We start from the raw sequence: 19,085 nt of genomic DNA, 5'->3' as shown, positions 1-19,085 counted from the left end.
TGGATGTTTGTTGGTTTGATCTTAAGAATGTTATTATATTCTTTGTAATGACCAGGTGTATGAATGGAGGGAGATTCATGTATAGAAGATTATAGAAGATTATATTGAGGATGATTGTTGCTTTGGTCATAAGAATGGTACATGTTCGTCCTATTCTATTTCTAGTATTACCTCCCACGCTGCTATGTTGTTTTTATCGACACCTGTATCTTTTATTAATTGTTTCGAGAGAGAGAGAGAGAGAGGGAGAGAGAGAAGAGAGAGAGAGAGAGAGAGAGAGAGAGAGAGAGAGAGAGAGAGAGTGTGTGTTTTTTATGATGTCTTATAGATGCTAGATGGTTTGGGCAAAGATAAAGAACGAAAGATGAAAGTGAGAGCATGTCATGTATGTTCGGTGGTTTGGATATAATGTCCTAATGATTCTATTGTGTCTTATACGGTAAGTCGTTTAGACGCTACATTCCAAATGTTTCTCTGACAATGCAGCCATTGTAATTCCATGATACAATACTCCTTTTGGCAATGTCGCGGTTATTGTTTTCGCAACATATTCGCTATTCCTCCCTTTACCTACGATACTTCACACGTCACGATCTGATCAATAACAACGGAGATATGCTGTAGTACCGTTTTGGCCGTCCTCTTTGTTTTTTGCATTAGCTTATTCCTTACCCCCTTCACTTTCCTATGATACCTCACACATCACGATCTGATCAATAACAACGGAGATATGCTGTAGTGCCGTTTTGGTCATCCTCTTTGTTTTTTTGTATTAGCTTATTCCTTACCCCCTCCACTTTCCTACGATACCTCACACGTCATGATCGGACTGATAATAACGGTGATATGCTATAGTACCGTTTTGGCTCTGCCGTTCTCTTTGTTTTTTGTGTTAAATTATTCTTACCCCTCCACTTTCCTACGATACCTCACACGTCACGATCAGACGAGCCTTCGCGCCTCTACCGTAAAACGAGACAAAAATGACCAGAATGGACCTTAGCGATTTCTTATGGGATTTAACACGGGGAAATAGGCCGAACTGTTGCAGTACAATTACTAGCGACGTATTAGTATAATATATTTATGGATTACTTTTGAAGGCTGACATGATCAACCAAAAAAGATGTATTTGGTGATTTTTCTAGTGACTTCCTTGGGTGTGAATCTGTCTTTTTAGTTTACTCCTCCAGGTTTAAAAACTAAGCATAGTATGTGATCTATCTGAATGCCATCTGTTGTGCCAGGTATCAGCCATGTTCTCTTCAGTAAGTTTGTGCTTGTGATGTAACTATTTGCTATTGCTGTTAAGTATTATAATTTATAAATCAATCAAAAACAAATAAAAGTTTTATTAAAAAACAATTTTTTTCAAAATATATACAATAAAAAATATTTCTAGTGGATTTTTATCAGTTATCTCCATACAATAAAAACATACTAATATCAGTATCTTCCAATGTTTTGTCGATTTCTTTACTACGCCGTGGTTTCATCTAAAAATACAATGTTAGTAACCAATTTGTTTAAGAATAAACTTATACTGAAGTGCTAAGCCCAAAGGCGGTAACTGATTTTTTATTTAGTATATATTTACAAAGTCTTTGGATTTGTAGAAGCATTATATTTTAAATAAAATTGCAATTTTGTTAGCGGTATCTACACTTTTTAATTAAAATACTAAGCCATTTGGCGGCAAATGTTAAATACTATGGTGTTTTGACGGTATCTGCTACAGTAGCCGTCCATATACCTTAGCACAGCGCTTCCCAACCGGTGGGTCGCGGCGTGGCTCTTACAGTAGCTGAGTAGCGTACATATATGCATCATGATGGGTGTGGGATGGGTCGCGAATATGAAAAAACATCAGAAGGTGGGTCGCCAGACATAAAAGGTTGGGAACCACTGCCTTAGCATATTGCACTTACAGCTAATACACTTTCAAGAATGCTACGCCTACATTTAGAAACCGCCAAATCGCCTTAATATTACAAAGTAAATTCAGCCTAACTGTACAATGTTAGATTATTGTGTTAGTTAAAGAGTTCTGTTAGTAAAAGAAATAATTAGCGAGGATGGTAAGAACTTTTCGAGATTATTATATCTACTGAAATTCATTTTCATTTTTGTTTATAGTATTTCAAGAATTAACCAATTATGTTGTCCTAAACAATATGACTCTGCGCCAAGTGGAAATATTTATATCTTGAATTAGGCGGTAAGAGATTTTCATATTTAAAAAATATTTCTTTTTCTTTTTAATTAGGTTTTAAAAACTTAATAATATATCCACAACCTGTCCACAAACATTTTTAGAAAAAGTGACTTAAAATATTTTATGTTTTTTTAGAAAATCAAGTAGAGTCGAGTAAGAGTTGTGAAACACGAGGTGAAACCACTGAAGACAATATTATAGAAAGAGAACAATTTATTGTAAAGCAATTACAAGAGGTGGAAAAAAATTATGTTCAGCCTGTACAGGCGCAAGATTTGTTTCATACTTAAAGTTTTCTGTAATTAACCCTTTGTTGGCCGTACATGGCATTAGCAGTCCCATTGATTGAATTTTTTTTGTTTAAATACAAGCTATGTCTAGTTATTCAATGCTATTATAGATACGGGATTTCTTGTAGATTTGGGATATCTTTACTTAATCTTTTGAGAATTATTTACCTAAGTTTTATACAAAAATGCTGGTTTTATTCCTTTATAAATTTTCTAAGAATGGATAATGATAAAAAAATTTATTTGAATATTTTAAAAATCTTATATATCCCATCATTAGGTATCTTTCGGTCCAAAAGACAATGTGATTATATTTTAATCATAACATATAACTAGTTTGTACAATACAACACTAATAAAATGTTAAAATTTGCCCTACTGTAAGTAATGATGGTATTTTACCGAATATAATATTGTGAAATACCCAATACTATATTATTACTTATCGTATTTATCTAAAATTAGATTAAAAATAACCTGCATAATAATATTAGGGTCGGTGTCGGCGATCATAAAAATCTTAAAGCTCTATAATAACATGTCGTAAAATAGGAAACCTTTGTCGCTAAGAAACAAAATAAAAATATAATAGCTGAGAAAATGAAAAGTGTGGTTTACATTCACACTTTAAGAATTCTTTAAAACGCTTAACATCAGCAGATGTTTAAACATCTGATAACAATCTGAACAGATTCTGTTTTTTTTTCGTAGTATAAGTACAGTTTCTGGTCAAATTATTAGACGCACTATAAAAGATTTTATAAAAAATGTTTATTATGAGGTAATACCATTGTAATAATAAATACGTTTTTTGTATGTACACTTGGTTGTCTATTTAATTGTCTATATTGAATCACAAATAGAACATTATTATTAATGAACCAATATTTATTTATTGACTCTTGAAATAAAACATATAACGACAACTAAATATTGTCAATTTGTTGTTGTCATATTGTGGCTCAACAAAATAATAACATTTAATAGTACTTTAATTCTTTCAATTTAATAACCTTTAATACACAGAAAAGCTTTTTATTTCATATCAATCACAACTGTAAACCACATACCGCTAATAGGCTTAGTTTTATAGTAATTTTTGATAAAACGTTTTAGCGGTATCTACCTTTTTTTATATAAAACTTTGTTTTAAAATATAATTAATGGTTCCCTTAATAAACTGGGGCATATATCCATGCATAAAAACTATTAGCTAGTCCATAAATCCCTAACGGGCCAAAATTTTAGCAATCAATTTTGAAATCGATTTTGTCACCATTTTGTCAAATATTAGTTACCGCCTTTGGGCCTAGCACGGCAGTGTAGTAGGGGGGAAAGTATGCTACATTTGCAGTTACTCGAGCGTTATGGGGACCTATTGGGTTGTGAAAATTAGGTTCTAAAACCAAAAAAAGTTAAGAAAAGTTTTCCATTTAAGTGGGGACTTTCCATTTTTTAATATAATTTCCCAGTTCCAATAACCGTTTTTTCCGATTATAGCGCCATCTATCTTATTTTTACGTAAGGAATCCAAATCTGCAAGAAAAAATGGGGGCTCCTCTTTAATATTTTAAAATAACCCCCACCCCACCCCCGTGGGGGGTCGTGTTTGGTGCCATCCGATAGATTTTTCAAAAATATTGAATACGTATATTTTGTAGTTTTTCGATCTGATGTTTATTTTGCGAAATATTGCGGGGTTCCTATTTAAAATTTTAAATTTACTCCCCCTCTCAGTGGCGGGTCGTGTTTGGTATCATTCGATAGATTTTTAAAAAATATTGAACACGTATTTTTTATTTTTTCGATCTGACGTTTACTTCTCGAAATATTCGCTTTTTTCTTGTAAAACTTTGTAACTCACCCATTTTCTTACGCCCCGCTCAAAACGTCAGATTTTTTAAATATACACTGTTCTGCATGTACTTAACTTACCTTATTATCCCGATCAAAGAACAATCTGACCCAAAAAAAAATAAAGGAAGGATGAAAATTTGGGAATACGTAATTGAAATTGTCTATTATTATATATAAGAAAAAGTTTACAATTCTACATCCCCTCCATTTTTCAAAAATAGAGGGGAATACCCCCCTCTCGAAGGTGAAAAATATACATTCAAAATAAGTCCGGAATTGGATAAAATGACTAATTCTAAGCAACTTTTGTTCTATAGAGTTTTTTTCCCTAAGTCAATACTTTTCGAGTTATTTGCCAGTGAATATGTTCATTTTTAACAGAAAAAAACATGTTTTTGGACGTTTTTCGGAGATAACTCAAAAAGTAAGTATTTCAGCGAAAAAAATATTCTTAGCAAAAATATAGCTTATAAAAAAATGGTGTATGCTTGAGGTCTGTAGACCCAGTAGAAGCAGAGTTGTAGCTAATGAAAAGTAGGTTCTTCTTCATAAAACTCCAAATCGAATATTTCAATGTGAAATAACCCAAAAACGGAGCACTTTTCGGGGAAAATTTTGGGGATTATTTTTGTTTTTCAAAAAAACTGTAACATTAAAAGTAAGTGAGTTACGCTCAAAATATTGTTGCTCCCTTTTATTTTTTGGTAAAAAAATCGCGAAAATCACCCCCTAATTAGCATCACAAATAAATTTTATCATTACCACTTCATAAGTTACCTTGCTTATGTATTATTTATATGATCTGTAAGTTTCATCGGTTCAAAGTGCTTATTTTTGAAAAAGCTGTATTTAAAATGGCTTGAACGAGTAACTAATCATGAGTTTAGGCAAATTTTGAACAGCCATAGCATAATCAATTTTAGTATAACAAGAAAACAAAAAGGAAAAATATTCAGAAATGCAAAACGTGCATTTTATTACTCTTTAAGATTTTTGGTATTTCTAATAATTTTTAAGTTAATTCCATGAACAATTCCATTTTTTTTTTAATTAAAAAAAATGTTTTATTTTAAACCCATTTTTTTCAAAACTGAGCACTTTGAACCAATGAAACTTATAGATAATATAAACAATACATAAGTAAAGTAACTTGTGAAGCGGTTACGATTATGTAATTTTATTTGGGAAGCTAATTAGGAGGTGATTTTCGCGATTTTTGTACCAAAAAATAAAAGGGATCAACAATATTTTGAGCGTAACTCACTTATTTTTAATGTTAGAAATTTTTTTAAAACACAAATAAACCTTTTTTTAAACACTTTAAAAAAGTTATAATGAATTTTTCCCGAAAAGTGCTGTTTTTTGGTTATTTCACATTTAAATATTCGATTTGGAATTTGACAAAGAAGAACCTACTTTTCATTAGCTACAACTCTGCTTATACTGGGTCTGCAGACCTCACGCATACACCATTTTATTCAATTTTTTATAAGCTATATTTTTACTACGAATATTTTTTTCGCTAGAGTACTTACTTTTGAGTTATCTGCGAAAAACCGTCCATAAACATGTTTTTTTGTTAAAAATGAACATATTCACTCGCAAATAACTAGAAAAGTATTGACTTAGTGAAAAAACTCTATAGAACAAAAGTTGCTTAGAATTAGTCATTTTATCCAATTCCGGGCCTATTTTGAACGTATATTTTTTCACTCACGAGAAAATATTTTTCACCCCGTATTTCCCAATTTTTGTAAAATGGAGGGGATGTAGAATTGTAAACTTTTTCTTATATAATAATAGACAATTTCAACTACCTATTTCCAAATTTTCATCCGTAATTTATTTTTTTGGAGGTTTTCGTAAAATTTTGTGTTCTCTGATCGGGCTATATCTTAATCTGACTTAAGTAATCTGATTTAGAGTTTTTCTAAGGATAGATTTTGTTTCGGGTCCCCTAATGAGCTCCCCTGTATTAAGATTCAATATATGGTAGGGGTACATTTACAGGGTAGAAGGTTTCTCCCATGTCATAATCAGACGCGCTCGAGTAACTGTTAAAATCCCCGCTTGGGCTCCGCTACCACTAAATTTAAGTCAGGAAATTTAAACTGTAGTCGCCTCTTTTTGTTTTCATTCATCATTAGTGGCTTTTGAATAAAACATGGGATTAAAACTAGATGGGAAAATTACATAAATGGTCATCTTTTCTTAAAGACCAACAAAAAATGATATTTTTAATTTTACCTTGACTTTATCTTCAAGAAAATCACACTTCATAAAGTGAACTCCACCTTGTTCAGTTTTTAAACCATAATAATTGCAGTCTTTTATCAATTCGTTTACAGAATTATATAGAAGCATATCTGACAGAACATCTAGAGGAAATCTCAAATTTTTACTATGATATGCCGATGACATGATTTTCAAAGTTATCCTAAAACCAGAGAATGGGAAACAATGGTAACTAATCCCAAAAGAAACATATTCTATAGGTATTTACCTTCGTATTTCCGGCAAGTGAAGAAAAGCTATCATTTGAAGAGACAATGGCAATTGTTTAGACAGTTTAATAACTTTGGAAATGTTTCTATTTACATAATTCAGACATATCCTCATAGATGTTTTCACTAAGGAAGTTCTAGAAACATAAATTAAACATTTATACAAGAAAAAAGGCATACAATATTATCATCTACACTCAGATGCAAAAAAAACGCAACGGAGAAAATTTTGGTCAAATTCAAAGTATTTAAATTTTTATCCCTATTTTAATAATTTTTGAAGTTATACTTCTTTAAGCGCGATTGAGAGTAAAATTTCATAAAACTGCGCGCATGCGCACACAGACAGTATGGCGTTTAGTTGCTAAATCTTTCAAGTTATGTATAAATATATCAGTGCAAGAAAAGGTGTAAAAAGAATATATTTAGTCGAGGCATTGAAGGATTGAAGTGTCGATTTTTTTGCAGTAAGACCGATTTTAATGCGGATTGGTGCGTTGGATTCGTGAGAATGTCAGGAAATTTTGTGAACTAATGTAATGAATAAGAAATCTCAAATTGCATTTGTGCATAAGAAAAATGCATTTTGAAATAGGCAATTATTATGTGCAGGTAGGTACCTACATGCTTTTGTGTTTACGAATGTTTTGTATAAATGTATCTATTTACGAATGTTTCTTCTAAAATTTAGGAATATATTAATTTTATAATACATTTAAGTATGTAGTAATTATTTTCTTTAAAATTTTTACTTACCGATTTGTTTTTTTATACCTAATATCGCCCGTGTCTAGCAAGTGTCTGCGTAGGCTAGCGGTATGTATCTAGTTACGGACGTGTTAGTACTTGGTTCGATCACCATAAGGAAAATTTTTTTGTTTATTATTAATGGCTATTGACGTCTTAGACTATTATATGGACTTAAAACATAATTAAAAATAATTAATCGGGATGTTGCCCAACTATTTACCGAGTTACAAACTTATAATAATTGCCTATTTCAAAATGCACTTTTGAAATGCATTTTTCTTATGCACAAATGCAATTTCAGATTTCTTATTCATTACATTAGTTCACAAAATTTCCTGACATTCTCACAAATCCAACGCACCAAACTGCATTAAAATCCGTCTTACTGCACCAAAAATCGATAGTAAGGCCATTTTTTGTGCTTCAATGCCTCGACTAATTAGTGTTTTTAGTAAATATATTTATTACTTATAATTTTTGTGTCTTTGAATTTGATTTCCTCAGGAGTAAGATGAGTATTATTAAAACATTTTATTGTATATTTATGATACTTCACCTTGTCTGTTTGTTACCGTAAATTGTCATTAGGTACGTCCGAACCGATACAGACACAGTCCTCGTAGCGTATTTGGTATAGCATTCGGCTAGAGATCCAGAGGTCTTGAGTTCGAATCCGGAGCAATCCTATACCTTTTTTTATTTTTTTGAAAGCGGTAAGCACAAAATTAGTTTGGTGTTTAAAAAAAATTAAAACAAACTGTTTAAAGTATATTTATTTTTAAGAAATCATATAATAGAAGTATAACTTCTTACGTACGTACAAAGTACACACACATTCTTTTTTTAGCACACTGTGTATAAATTTATAAATTTTAATTTGGTATAGTCAGTTTTTTGATAAAATTTTATATTTGACTTATTGTACGGTGTTAATTAAAACGTGGTTTTTTTATCCTAGCTTTGAAACATCCTGTGGAATGATTTCGTTTGCAAATTTTTGTAAAACCTTATTTTTCGGTTACAACCATGTCTACTAAGCATTGTGTTTTTTGTTTCATGTCAAAGTATGCCTTGGTTCATTTTTTAGAGCCAAATGAATTTGCCACCCAGAATTTAAGACTTTTTTAGTTATGATTATTTTGGAGTTATTTTGTAATACGACGAGGTGGCTTTGGTGACTGTTATCATTATATCATATTGACACTTAGATTTTGTTTACCTATGATTGATCATGGTTCTGGTGTCGAAGATTGTGCGAAAGCCGTTGCTCTGGGCCCTGATTCTAATTCATTTCGACAGTCGCAATTTCATTTCGACACCGCCATGACAGCCGCAGAATATAGCGATTCTTATTCATTTCGATATTAGTTACAACTGGGGATATTAATCTTATCATGTTGAGACTGCTCAGAATTTGGGTTGGCGCTCCCGTTTATTGGAACTTGTTGATAGTCTGGGAAAATTATCGAAAAAATGCCATTTTTGGGAAAAATTATTTACCAGCTATTTTATTGCTAAAATCGAATCTTAAGATTGCATTTACAGTGCGTCCATAAAGTAACGCATAAATTCATTATTTCGTAAACCAGCGACATTAATGAAAAATCCTGAAACGGGTCGATTTTTATTTTTAGATTCAGATTTTTTGGCATATATATCATACTAGTGACGTCATCCATCTGGGCGCGATGACGTAATCGATGATTTTTTTAAATGAGAATGGTCATGTGATAGCTCATTTGAAAGGGTATTCAATTCTCTATTCACTAATATAAACATTTACCTAATTATTTATACAGGGTGTTCAAAAAACATTTTTTTAATTAAAATAATTGAAACAAAAAGAAGAATGTACGTAATTTATTTAATTCAAAATACGTTTTACTGTTGTCAGAAAACAGGAAAAAAATGTTTATTTGAGAAATAAATATTGTTTTTTGCTTAAATTCAATATTAAAGCTGCCACCCACCTGTCGCTTGGCAGTTTGAACATTTCGTTTAAGCGAAAATCAATGTTTATTTGTCAAGTAAAATTTTTTTCTGTTTACTGACAGTAGTAAAATGTATTTTGAATTAAATAATTACATTATATTCTTCTTTTTGTCTCACTTATTTTAATTAAAAAATGTTTTTTGAACACACTGTATAAATAATTATGTTAATGTTTATATTCTTGGATACAGAATTGAATACCCTTTTAAATGAGCTATCATATGACCCCTATTCTCATTTAAAAAAATCATCGATTAAGTCATCACGCCCAGATGGATGACTTCACTAGTATGATATATATGCCAAAAAACCGTAATTTAAAAATAAAAATCGACGTGTTTCGGGAATTTTCCTTAAAGTAACCACTTTACGTAATAACGAATTTATGCGTTACTTTATTAGTAATATGGGGTATGACAAGTCCGCAGAAAGTGTGTTATTTTATTTATAAACAAATTAGCACTTCTAAATCTTCTTTATTTTTCAATTAGTGGTCTGTAACTCCTAAAATTTTTCCTTTGAGCCAAAAACACTCAAATAAAAATTCACCGTAATTTAGTTCTGCACAAAGTTATTTTTTTTCCGATTTCCTTCAACAAAAATTTTACTCAGAAAATCCGAGTTTTCCCAAAAAATCTGCAATTTTCAATTAAAATTTTAGGGAAGTACCTAATTATTTATCAATAATTAAATAATTGATGACATGAAAGATTTATTATAGTAGATTATACAGAGGGGCTAAATTATGGAATAAATTCATTTCTTTAAAACGGACGATTTTGGAGCAAAATCCCGAAAGAGGTCGATTTTTATTTTTAAATTACAATTTTTTGGCATATATTTCTTACTAGTGACGTCATCCATCTGAGCGTGATGACGTAATCGATAATTTTGTTAATGGGAATAGGGGTCGTGTGGTAGGTCATTTGAAAGGGCGTTTAATTCTCTATTCAGTAATATAAACATTATTATCATTAGGTATTTATACAGGGTTGCCAAAACAAATTTTTTAATTAAATTAATTGGCGCAAAAAGAATGTATGCAATTTATTTAACTCAAAATACATTGTACTGCTGTCAGAAAATAGAAGAAAAGGTTTATTTCACAAATAAGCATTTCTTTTCGCTTAAATTAAATCACAAACAGCCTCCCTCCTACCTATTGGCAGTTTGAACATTTAATTTAAGCTAAAAGCAATGTTTATTTGCAAAATAAACATTTTTTTCTATTTTCTGACAGCAATAGAATGTATTTTGAGTTAAATAAATTACATGCATTCTTCTTCTTGCGTCAATTAATTTAATTCAAAAATTTTTTTGGCCTCCCTGTATAAATAATGATATTAATGTTTATAATACTGAATAGATAATTGAACGCCTTTGTAAATGAGCTACAACACGAACCCCTATTCCTATTTAAAAAAATAATCGATTACGTCATCACGCTCGGATGGATGACGTCACTAGTTTGAAATATATGCCAAGAAATTTAATTTAAAAATAAAAATCGACCTGTTTCGGGATTTTTCTCTAAAATCGTCCATTTTAGAGAAAATGAATTTATTCCATAATTTAGCCCCTCTCTGTATATCAGGAGACCGGCGACAATCTAACCAATAGTTTAGCAATAATTAAAATGTTAATTAAAAAATTTCGGTCGAAATAATAACCAGAAAGATTATGATACACCAGAATAACTATGATTTTCGTATAAAAAGGCACTATACCTATTCAACGTTCCTTACAGGATTGAAATTGGACCATTTGAGCGGTCTCAGGAATGTTATAAAGAAACAATTTTTTGGCTTATAAACAAATAGAACCCCTCAGAAAATATTAGATTTAATTAAATTAAGTTAACGCTGTTGAAAAGGGCACGGCTTCTGTGTCCTTTACGAAGAAAAACAAATTGAATTGCGAGGAGTGATTCCAGGTATAACCGGTCAAATTTGACCGGCATTTGCGACAGAGTTATAAACAACAGGATTTTAATCTTTGAACCATTAGATACCTTTTAATTCCGGTCCTCTTTGTACATACAAATTTTCATATCTTCAAGACACTTATAACAAAAAAGATTTATGTCACTGTCACCAAATTATTTAATTATTGATAAATAATTACTTCCCTCAAATTTTAGTTGAAAATTAAAGATTTTGTTTGGAAAACCCGAATTTTCCGAGGAAAATTTCCGTCGAAGGAAATTGGAATAAATTATCAATGTGCAGAATTACTGTCAATTTTTATGTGAGTGTTTTGGTTTAAAGTTAAAATTTTCGGAGTTATAGAGCAATAATAAAAAAAGATTTCGGAGCACTAATTTGTTTATAAACAAAATAGCACACTTTCTGTGGACTTTGCACAGCTATATTACTAATATAGGAAGTCTTAAGATTTGATTTCAGCATGTCCAGCAATAAAATAGCTGGTAATTAACTTTTCTTGTTTTTTACTAATTTTCCCAGATTATTACCTTACATCTTTCATTGAGTTGATGATTCATGTTGTGGACATTCTCAATTATTATATTTCTAATTTAATACTATTCTATCTAATTCCTCAAAACAAGCAAATTTCAATTAAACCCAGCTATATTTTAATACCTTTTGCTTTAGTTTTCCTTGCAAGAAATAAACAAAACACATCTAAACTAAACCTAACCTCGCTTTTGGCCAATCATTCATCTCCGTGTCAAATAATTTCGACAGTCGAAATTATAATATCAACACCCTTTTTAAAGTCGCTATTAATTTCGATAGTCGCTATTTCATGACGTCACTTCGTTAGTTCAACTAAAATCCACAAGGCTCGCACAATCGCATTTCAACCGTCGCCATATTGAAAGCGACTTGTTTAGTGTCGAAATTTGATTTAGAATCAGGCCCCTGGTTGAAGATAAGCGAAATTATGAATATGTGGCTAGAGTACTACACACTCATCGCTATACCATCCAAAGGGTAGTGGAACGTTTTATACAAACTGGAACAAACAAGCGTAAAGTGGCAGGAAGCGCAAAACTACCGCTTTAGATGATCGTTTTATATGAGTCAACGCTTTGCGGGATTGTCATTTAACAGCGGTGCAAACAAGAAATCAGCTTCAACAGGTTTGAGGCAATAATGTAAGTATATTTACAGTTCGTCTAAGATTACATGAATTTGGTTTGCAAAGTTGCAGACCAGTAACTGGGCCCAAATTACTTCCACGGTACAGAGTGGCTAGACTACAATTTTCCAGGGAACATTTACATTGGAATTTAGGACAATGGAGTAATGTTCTTTTTATGGATGAGTCGAGATACTGTCTTCACTCATCAGATAGGAGAGAACGAGTATGAAGTCAAACTGGAGATAGATTTGCGGAGTGCGCTTTCAGTCCCAGCGTTAGCCATGGTGATGGTATGGGCAGTAATATCCCGAGAGCCGCACACTGAATTGGTATTTATTGAGGGACGAGTATGAAGTCAAACTGGAGATAGATTTGCGGAGTGCGCTTTCAGTCCCAGCGTTAGCCATGGTGATGGTATGGGCAGGAATATCCCGAGAGCCGCACACTGAATTGGTATTTATTGAGGGTTCGTTGACTGCACAGTGGTATATTGAGGAAATTTTAGCGAATCACGTAGTACCCTTCTCTCAATATATCGCCGATGATTTTCTATTAATGCACGATAATGCGCGACCCCACTCTGCAATGTGTGGCACGCAATATTTAAAGGAAGTTGGTATTAATAAAATGAACTGGCCAGCGTGTTCGCCAGATCTGAACCCAATAGAGCACGTTTGGGACATTCTTGGTAGAAAAATTAGAGGTCGCAAAGACGCACCAGCCTCAATTAACGAACTTCGCTGCTCTAGAAAAGGAATGGCAAAATATCCAGCAAGATGATATCTGCACCGCAACCTCATAGACAGCATGATCCGACGTGTACAGGCAGTTATAGAGGCTAGGGGAGGCAATACAAAGTATTAAGTTATTTTTTAGTAGTCTTTCTTTGTTATTTGCGTACTTAGGTCAAGTTACATTTAAGTTGTTTTTTTTTTATGTTTTGTTATTGTTATCATTGTTCATTAAAACCAAGATCATGTGGTTGCTTTTAATCATTATTTAAATACAATGCTTCAAAGTCACCAAAGCCCCCATCTTCGTATTACAAATTAATGCAAAAGATAATGGTAATAATAATTGGAAAAGTCGTAAATTGTGGGTGGCAAAGTCATTTCGCTCCTAAAAATGAACCAATCCATATTTTCACATAAAACAAAAAACATAATACTTAGAAGACACGGTTCCAACAAAAAAACAAGGTTTTACGAAAATCCGCCAACGGAATTATTCCATAGGATGTTTCAAAGTTAGGATAAACATTGTAACTCAAAAACTACGTGACCGACCTACCTGGCATTTTGTATATATTTTATTTAGACATATCTTGAGGCAACGCTGTCGAGATATTTTTTTGTTTTATGCTTATTTTTTATTTAACAATAATAAATTTGTTAATTTTCACACTTTTTTACAAAAAAATCGTTGTTTTGACTTCCTGAGTGATATCAAATAAATTTCATAAATGTCAATAGTGTCAAAATTGCATAATTTAGTGGAGTAAACTTGCCTGCGGTTGGACTAATTACAAATAAGCATTACAGTAATTTTAATTACTCCTCCTAGTTTAAAAACAGGCAATAGTTCTCTAATCGTATGCTGTTTCAATTAAAATTTTCATTTAACTCAAAAATGTATACCTACTTACCTCCACTGCGGTGGCAGATTTAGATACCTATTGAGAGCACTCACATCTCCCATATTGAAAATCAAATACAAGCTTTCGAAATATGGTCTACTCTCAACTAAAAAATTATTGGATATTTCTTGTTTTGAGCTTTTTTCGAGATTGTCAAAGTAGTCATATGTGCACAATAACCTCTTAAGACATTCTTGAAGGTGGGTGTTGTTTATATGAGGATCATAAGTATTAATTGCTTCTTCACAGCATCTAAAAAATATATGACAAGCTGAATTACAATGAAAGATATTCAATTTTTTAAAAATCACTTCATAACATTGGCAAGTTCAATTAAACTATCTCCAATACACTTTACATTTGAACCGTGTCATTCAAAGTTCCAATAATGTTTTATGAATTTGTGGACTACAAAAACTGGCAATACCGTCCACCTTTCTATATCGGCCAATAGTTCTTCCATTCTTAGTGGCCGTTACTGACAGGTTTCACTAAATATTGTAACTCACCCCTAAAAAAAACTTAAATGTTTTGATAGCATGTATTATTATAATTTTTTCAAATAAAATTGTAAAAATAATAAAGTTTTTGTATTTATTCTGTATTATGTAATCCTACTAGCAACAAAACATACTTCTCTCAATTGTTAATTAAAAAACTTTTTGTAAAATAGATTATAGTCAATTTTTGTATTATTACAATATTAAATATTACAAAAAAATATTGTGTCATCATCTTGGGTGCTGACAGATCACCGTCATGCACTAACATATTTTTTCTAAAAGTGTTGTGTAGCATAATGTTAAGAGTATAAAAATTTAGCGATATACTATACCTATAGGATGAATAAGTAAGAAATCTAATAATGGGTTGCAATATAACTATTTGGTGGGGTCTTGAAACATTCTGAATAACCATATCCTGCCTTACAGCTCTTAATCTATCTAATATAAAGTCATATTTGACCATCCATGGTACTTCTTTGTTACTTATAACTCTAAAATAAAATAAAATATCAAAAGTTTTCCTGGTTACTAAAGGACTAAGGCAAGGATGCTGTGTATCACCAGTATTATTCAATATTGATGAAACCCTGAAACAGTGGAAGAAGAAGTGCAATGGAATGGGACTACAGATAGGAGATACAATACTCTACATGCTGCACTATGCAGATGACCAAATTGTAATTGCCTTGGACAAGAAAGATCTAGAATATATGGCAAGGAAACTAATAGAGGAATACAGAAAATGGGACCTAGTGGTAAAAACACAATATCTCACTATGGAACCTGGAAAAGGAGATAATTGCAAGCTGGAATAAATATGTATAACTGGGAATGAAACTAACGAGTACAGGATGAGACAGTATAGGATGAGACAAAGAAAGAATAGTAAAGGAAAGACAGATGATAGGAATCCTGAATTCAGTACTGTGCCAAAAAAATACAGGGTGTTAGTAAATAAGTATGAAAAATTTTAAGGGATAATTCTACATGAAAAATTAACACCAGTTTGCTCTATAAACATATGTCCGCAAATGCTTAGTTTCGGAGATACGGGGTGTTGAAATTTTTATTTCAAACTGCCAATTTATTTATTGCTCTAAGACCAGTTGAGCTATGAAAATGAAATTTGGTGAGTTTTAGGAGGTAGTTATTACGAGTTTTATGACATACAATTAAAAATTTTGTATTCATCATTGGCGTGCCTACGGGCAATGGTCTGAATTATTTTAAAGAAAAAAATCATACGCCACTGAGATATTTCGAATTAGAAATTATTTTTAAATTCCACGTCTAATTTATGATAAAAAACCTTTCTTGCCTTTTTTTCATATGATGCACCGTTTTTATGCAGAAAAATAAAACATCTTGGCACATATTTTTCATTTCTTAATACATCATCAAGAACTATCCAATATAATAATACTAAACTAGAACAATAACAGAAAATATTACTAATAAGATTTCAACTAGGTGCAAAGCTGCAAAAAATGTTTAAAATGATCTCCTTTACAGATAACATAAGAATTTTATATTCATCATTGGCGCGCGTACGGGTAGTGGTCTGAATTTTTTGAAGAAAAAAATAGTACGCCACTGAGATATGTCAAACTAAAAATCAGTTTTGAATTCCTCATTCAATTTACGACAAAAAATCTTTCTTTCCTTTTTTCATACGAGACGCCGTTTTTATACAAAAAAATAAAACATCTTAACGCTTACCAAGTATTTGAGGTAGTTTCCATATGCATAGAAACTTAGTTCAAATACTTTGTAAACGTTAAGATATTTAATTTTTTTGCATTAAAACGGCGCCACATATGAAAAAAAGGCAGGAAAGATTTTTTGTCGTCAATTGAACGAGGAATTTAGAAATGATTTTTAGTTTGACATATCTCAGTGGCATAATATTTTTTTCTTCAAAAAATTCAGACCATTACCCCTACGCGCGCCAATGATGAATATAAAATTCTTCTGTTACCTGTAAAGGAGATAATTTTAAACATTTCTTGCAGCTTTGCACAATATTTTCTGTTATTGTTCTAGTTTAGTATTATTACATTGGATAGTTCTTGATGATGTATTAAGAAATGAAAAATATGCGCCAAGATGTTTTATTTTTCTGCATAAAAACAGTGCATCATATAAAAAAAAGGCAGGAAAAGTTTTTTATCATAAATTAGACGTGGAATTTAAAAATAATTTCTAATTCGAAATATCTCAGTGGCATACTATTTTTTTCTTTAAAATAATTCAGACCATTGCCCGTAGGCGCGCCAATGATGAATACAAAATTCTTAATTGTATGTCATAAAACTCATAATAACTACCTCCTAAAACTCACCAAATTTCATTTTCATAGCTCAGCTGGTCTTAGAGCAATAAATAAATTGGCAGTTTGAAATAAAAATTTCAACACCCCGTATCTCTGAAACTAAGCATTTGCGGACATATGTTTATAGAGCAAATTGGCATTAATTTTTCATGTAGAATTAGCCCTTAAAATTTTTCATACTTATTTACTAACACCCTGTATAAGAGCAGAAAATACAAAACGAGTTTATAACACAATATCAAAATCAGTATCAACCTATGGAGCTGAAATCTTGCAATTAACCAAGAAGTACAATGCTAAATTACTAGCCACTGAGATTGGATTTTTGGAGGAGGTCAACAAGAAGATCTAGACTAGAACAAGTAAGAAATGACGTCATTAGACAATAAATGGGAATAGAACGATCATAGATGACACTGAAAGACAACAGCTAGTATGCTATGGAAAAATAAAACAAATGTAGGAAAGAAGAATCTCAAAAAGTGTTAGAATGGCCCCCACAGAAAAACGAAAATGAGGAAAACCAGCAACCACATGGATAAAAGGCATCTTCAAGGCGATGTCGGAAAGAAATTTTTAAAGAAGAGGGCTGCCACAACAGAAGAGAGTGGCGAGTAGGAATGAAAAGGCATATCAAAGGTTATTCAATACATTTAAGGCAGAAACGCATTAGAGAGTCACGGACTAGTCTAGTTCAGATTCTTTACGTTGTTTTTAATCTTCATGAACGCAGTTGGAATACTTGATACAATCTTTAATGAGAATCTCAAGTACTCAACTGTCTCGTTCCTGACTCTCTAATGCGTTTCTGCCTTTCATCATTTAAAATACGGTTTATCAAAGAAAACTCTAAGCACATACTCATCTAGTAAATAATTTATGGTCTTCAATAGCACATCAGGCGGTCTCAAGTTTCCAGAGATCAGAAAAGATTTCCCAGCTGCTGATCTTGTAAATTCTTTAACTACACGTTTTACATCAGCTTTTGGATTTTTATTATTCTCGGTTCCCGGAACAACTTCCAAAATATGAAGTAAACCTTGTCTTTCTCTCCTAAAAGCACTCATAGTTAAAAGATTTTCACAAATTTAATATAATATAGTCTTAAAATATTTATTGGAGGCAAATTATTAATACTGTTAAGAGCTTACAGTCTTGCTTCACGAAAAGGGCACATTTCTTTGCAAGTTCCAATTGTATAGACCTCATTATTACTATTATCCATTAGTTTTATAATTATTTTTTATTTTAGTTTTATTTATTTTCTAAAACTTAAATAAACAAAAATGACGGGTTATGTTGACATTGACAATTGCCGTTCAACTCACGTTCAACTGTTCAACCAAAATAGTTAAAGGCCAGTTTTTATGCGCTCTTCGAGATGTTTTCGAGGTCAGCGGTTTTTCTGCCGCCTGTCATGTTTGTCAACACCACAGAATAGTCAACACTAAAGTTGGATTTATAGTTTGACGTAGCGTAGACGTAGACGCAACGGAGACGTAAGAAACGGACTGGAAACGTAAGAAAATATTATGTCAATTTATAGTTCGACGTAGCGGAATTTTTGCGCATGAGTAGAAAGAGTAAACAATGACTTAATTCTAATTCAACAACAGCCTATAAATTATGCGAACAGTAATAAACAAACTTTGTGTTTATTTATTTATACTTATACTACTATTTATTATTATTATTATATTTATCTGTTTTGTGTGTTACATGGATTAGGAAATAAACGAAGATATGCTCATTGGTGCCGCATGCCGTGGGATTTCCAACTATTTTGTTTCATTTCTTATCTTTAAAATGTTTATTGGATTTACCTATCGTATAATATGTGTATATAACCCCGAATTAGGCTAATAAACAACTCATATTTATCTGAAATATTGAAA

At 31.7% G+C, this 19,085-nt stretch overlaps 1 protein-coding gene across 1 annotated transcript; it reads right to left on the bottom strand.

Moving 5' to 3' along the window:
• Positions 1–1,337: 1,337 nt before the first annotated feature.
• On the bottom strand, positions 1,338–18,782 carry LOC114334533 (SAC3 domain-containing protein 1). Its single transcript, XM_028284595.2, has 7 exons — positions 18,342–18,782; positions 18,052–18,243; positions 15,188–15,349; positions 14,362–14,604; positions 6,866–7,003; positions 6,610–6,799; positions 1,338–1,496 (listed from the first exon to the last, which is right to left on the bottom strand). Exons 1-7 carry the CDS (start codon positions 18,413–18,415, stop codon positions 1,413–1,415), a joined length of 1,083 nt encoding a protein of 360 aa, XP_028140396.1. The 5' UTR covers positions 18,416–18,782; the 3' UTR covers positions 1,338–1,412.
• Positions 18,783–19,085: the final 303 nt, after the last annotated feature.

This window comes from Diabrotica virgifera, chromosome 8, assembly GCF_917563875.1.
Source record: "Diabrotica virgifera virgifera chromosome 8, PGI_DIABVI_V3a".
Classification (NCBI taxonomy): domain Eukaryota; kingdom Metazoa; phylum Arthropoda; class Insecta; order Coleoptera; family Chrysomelidae; genus Diabrotica; species Diabrotica virgifera.
The sequence above is the reverse complement of the archived record's forward strand: the minus strand, read 5'-3'. Positions and strand labels throughout refer to the sequence as shown.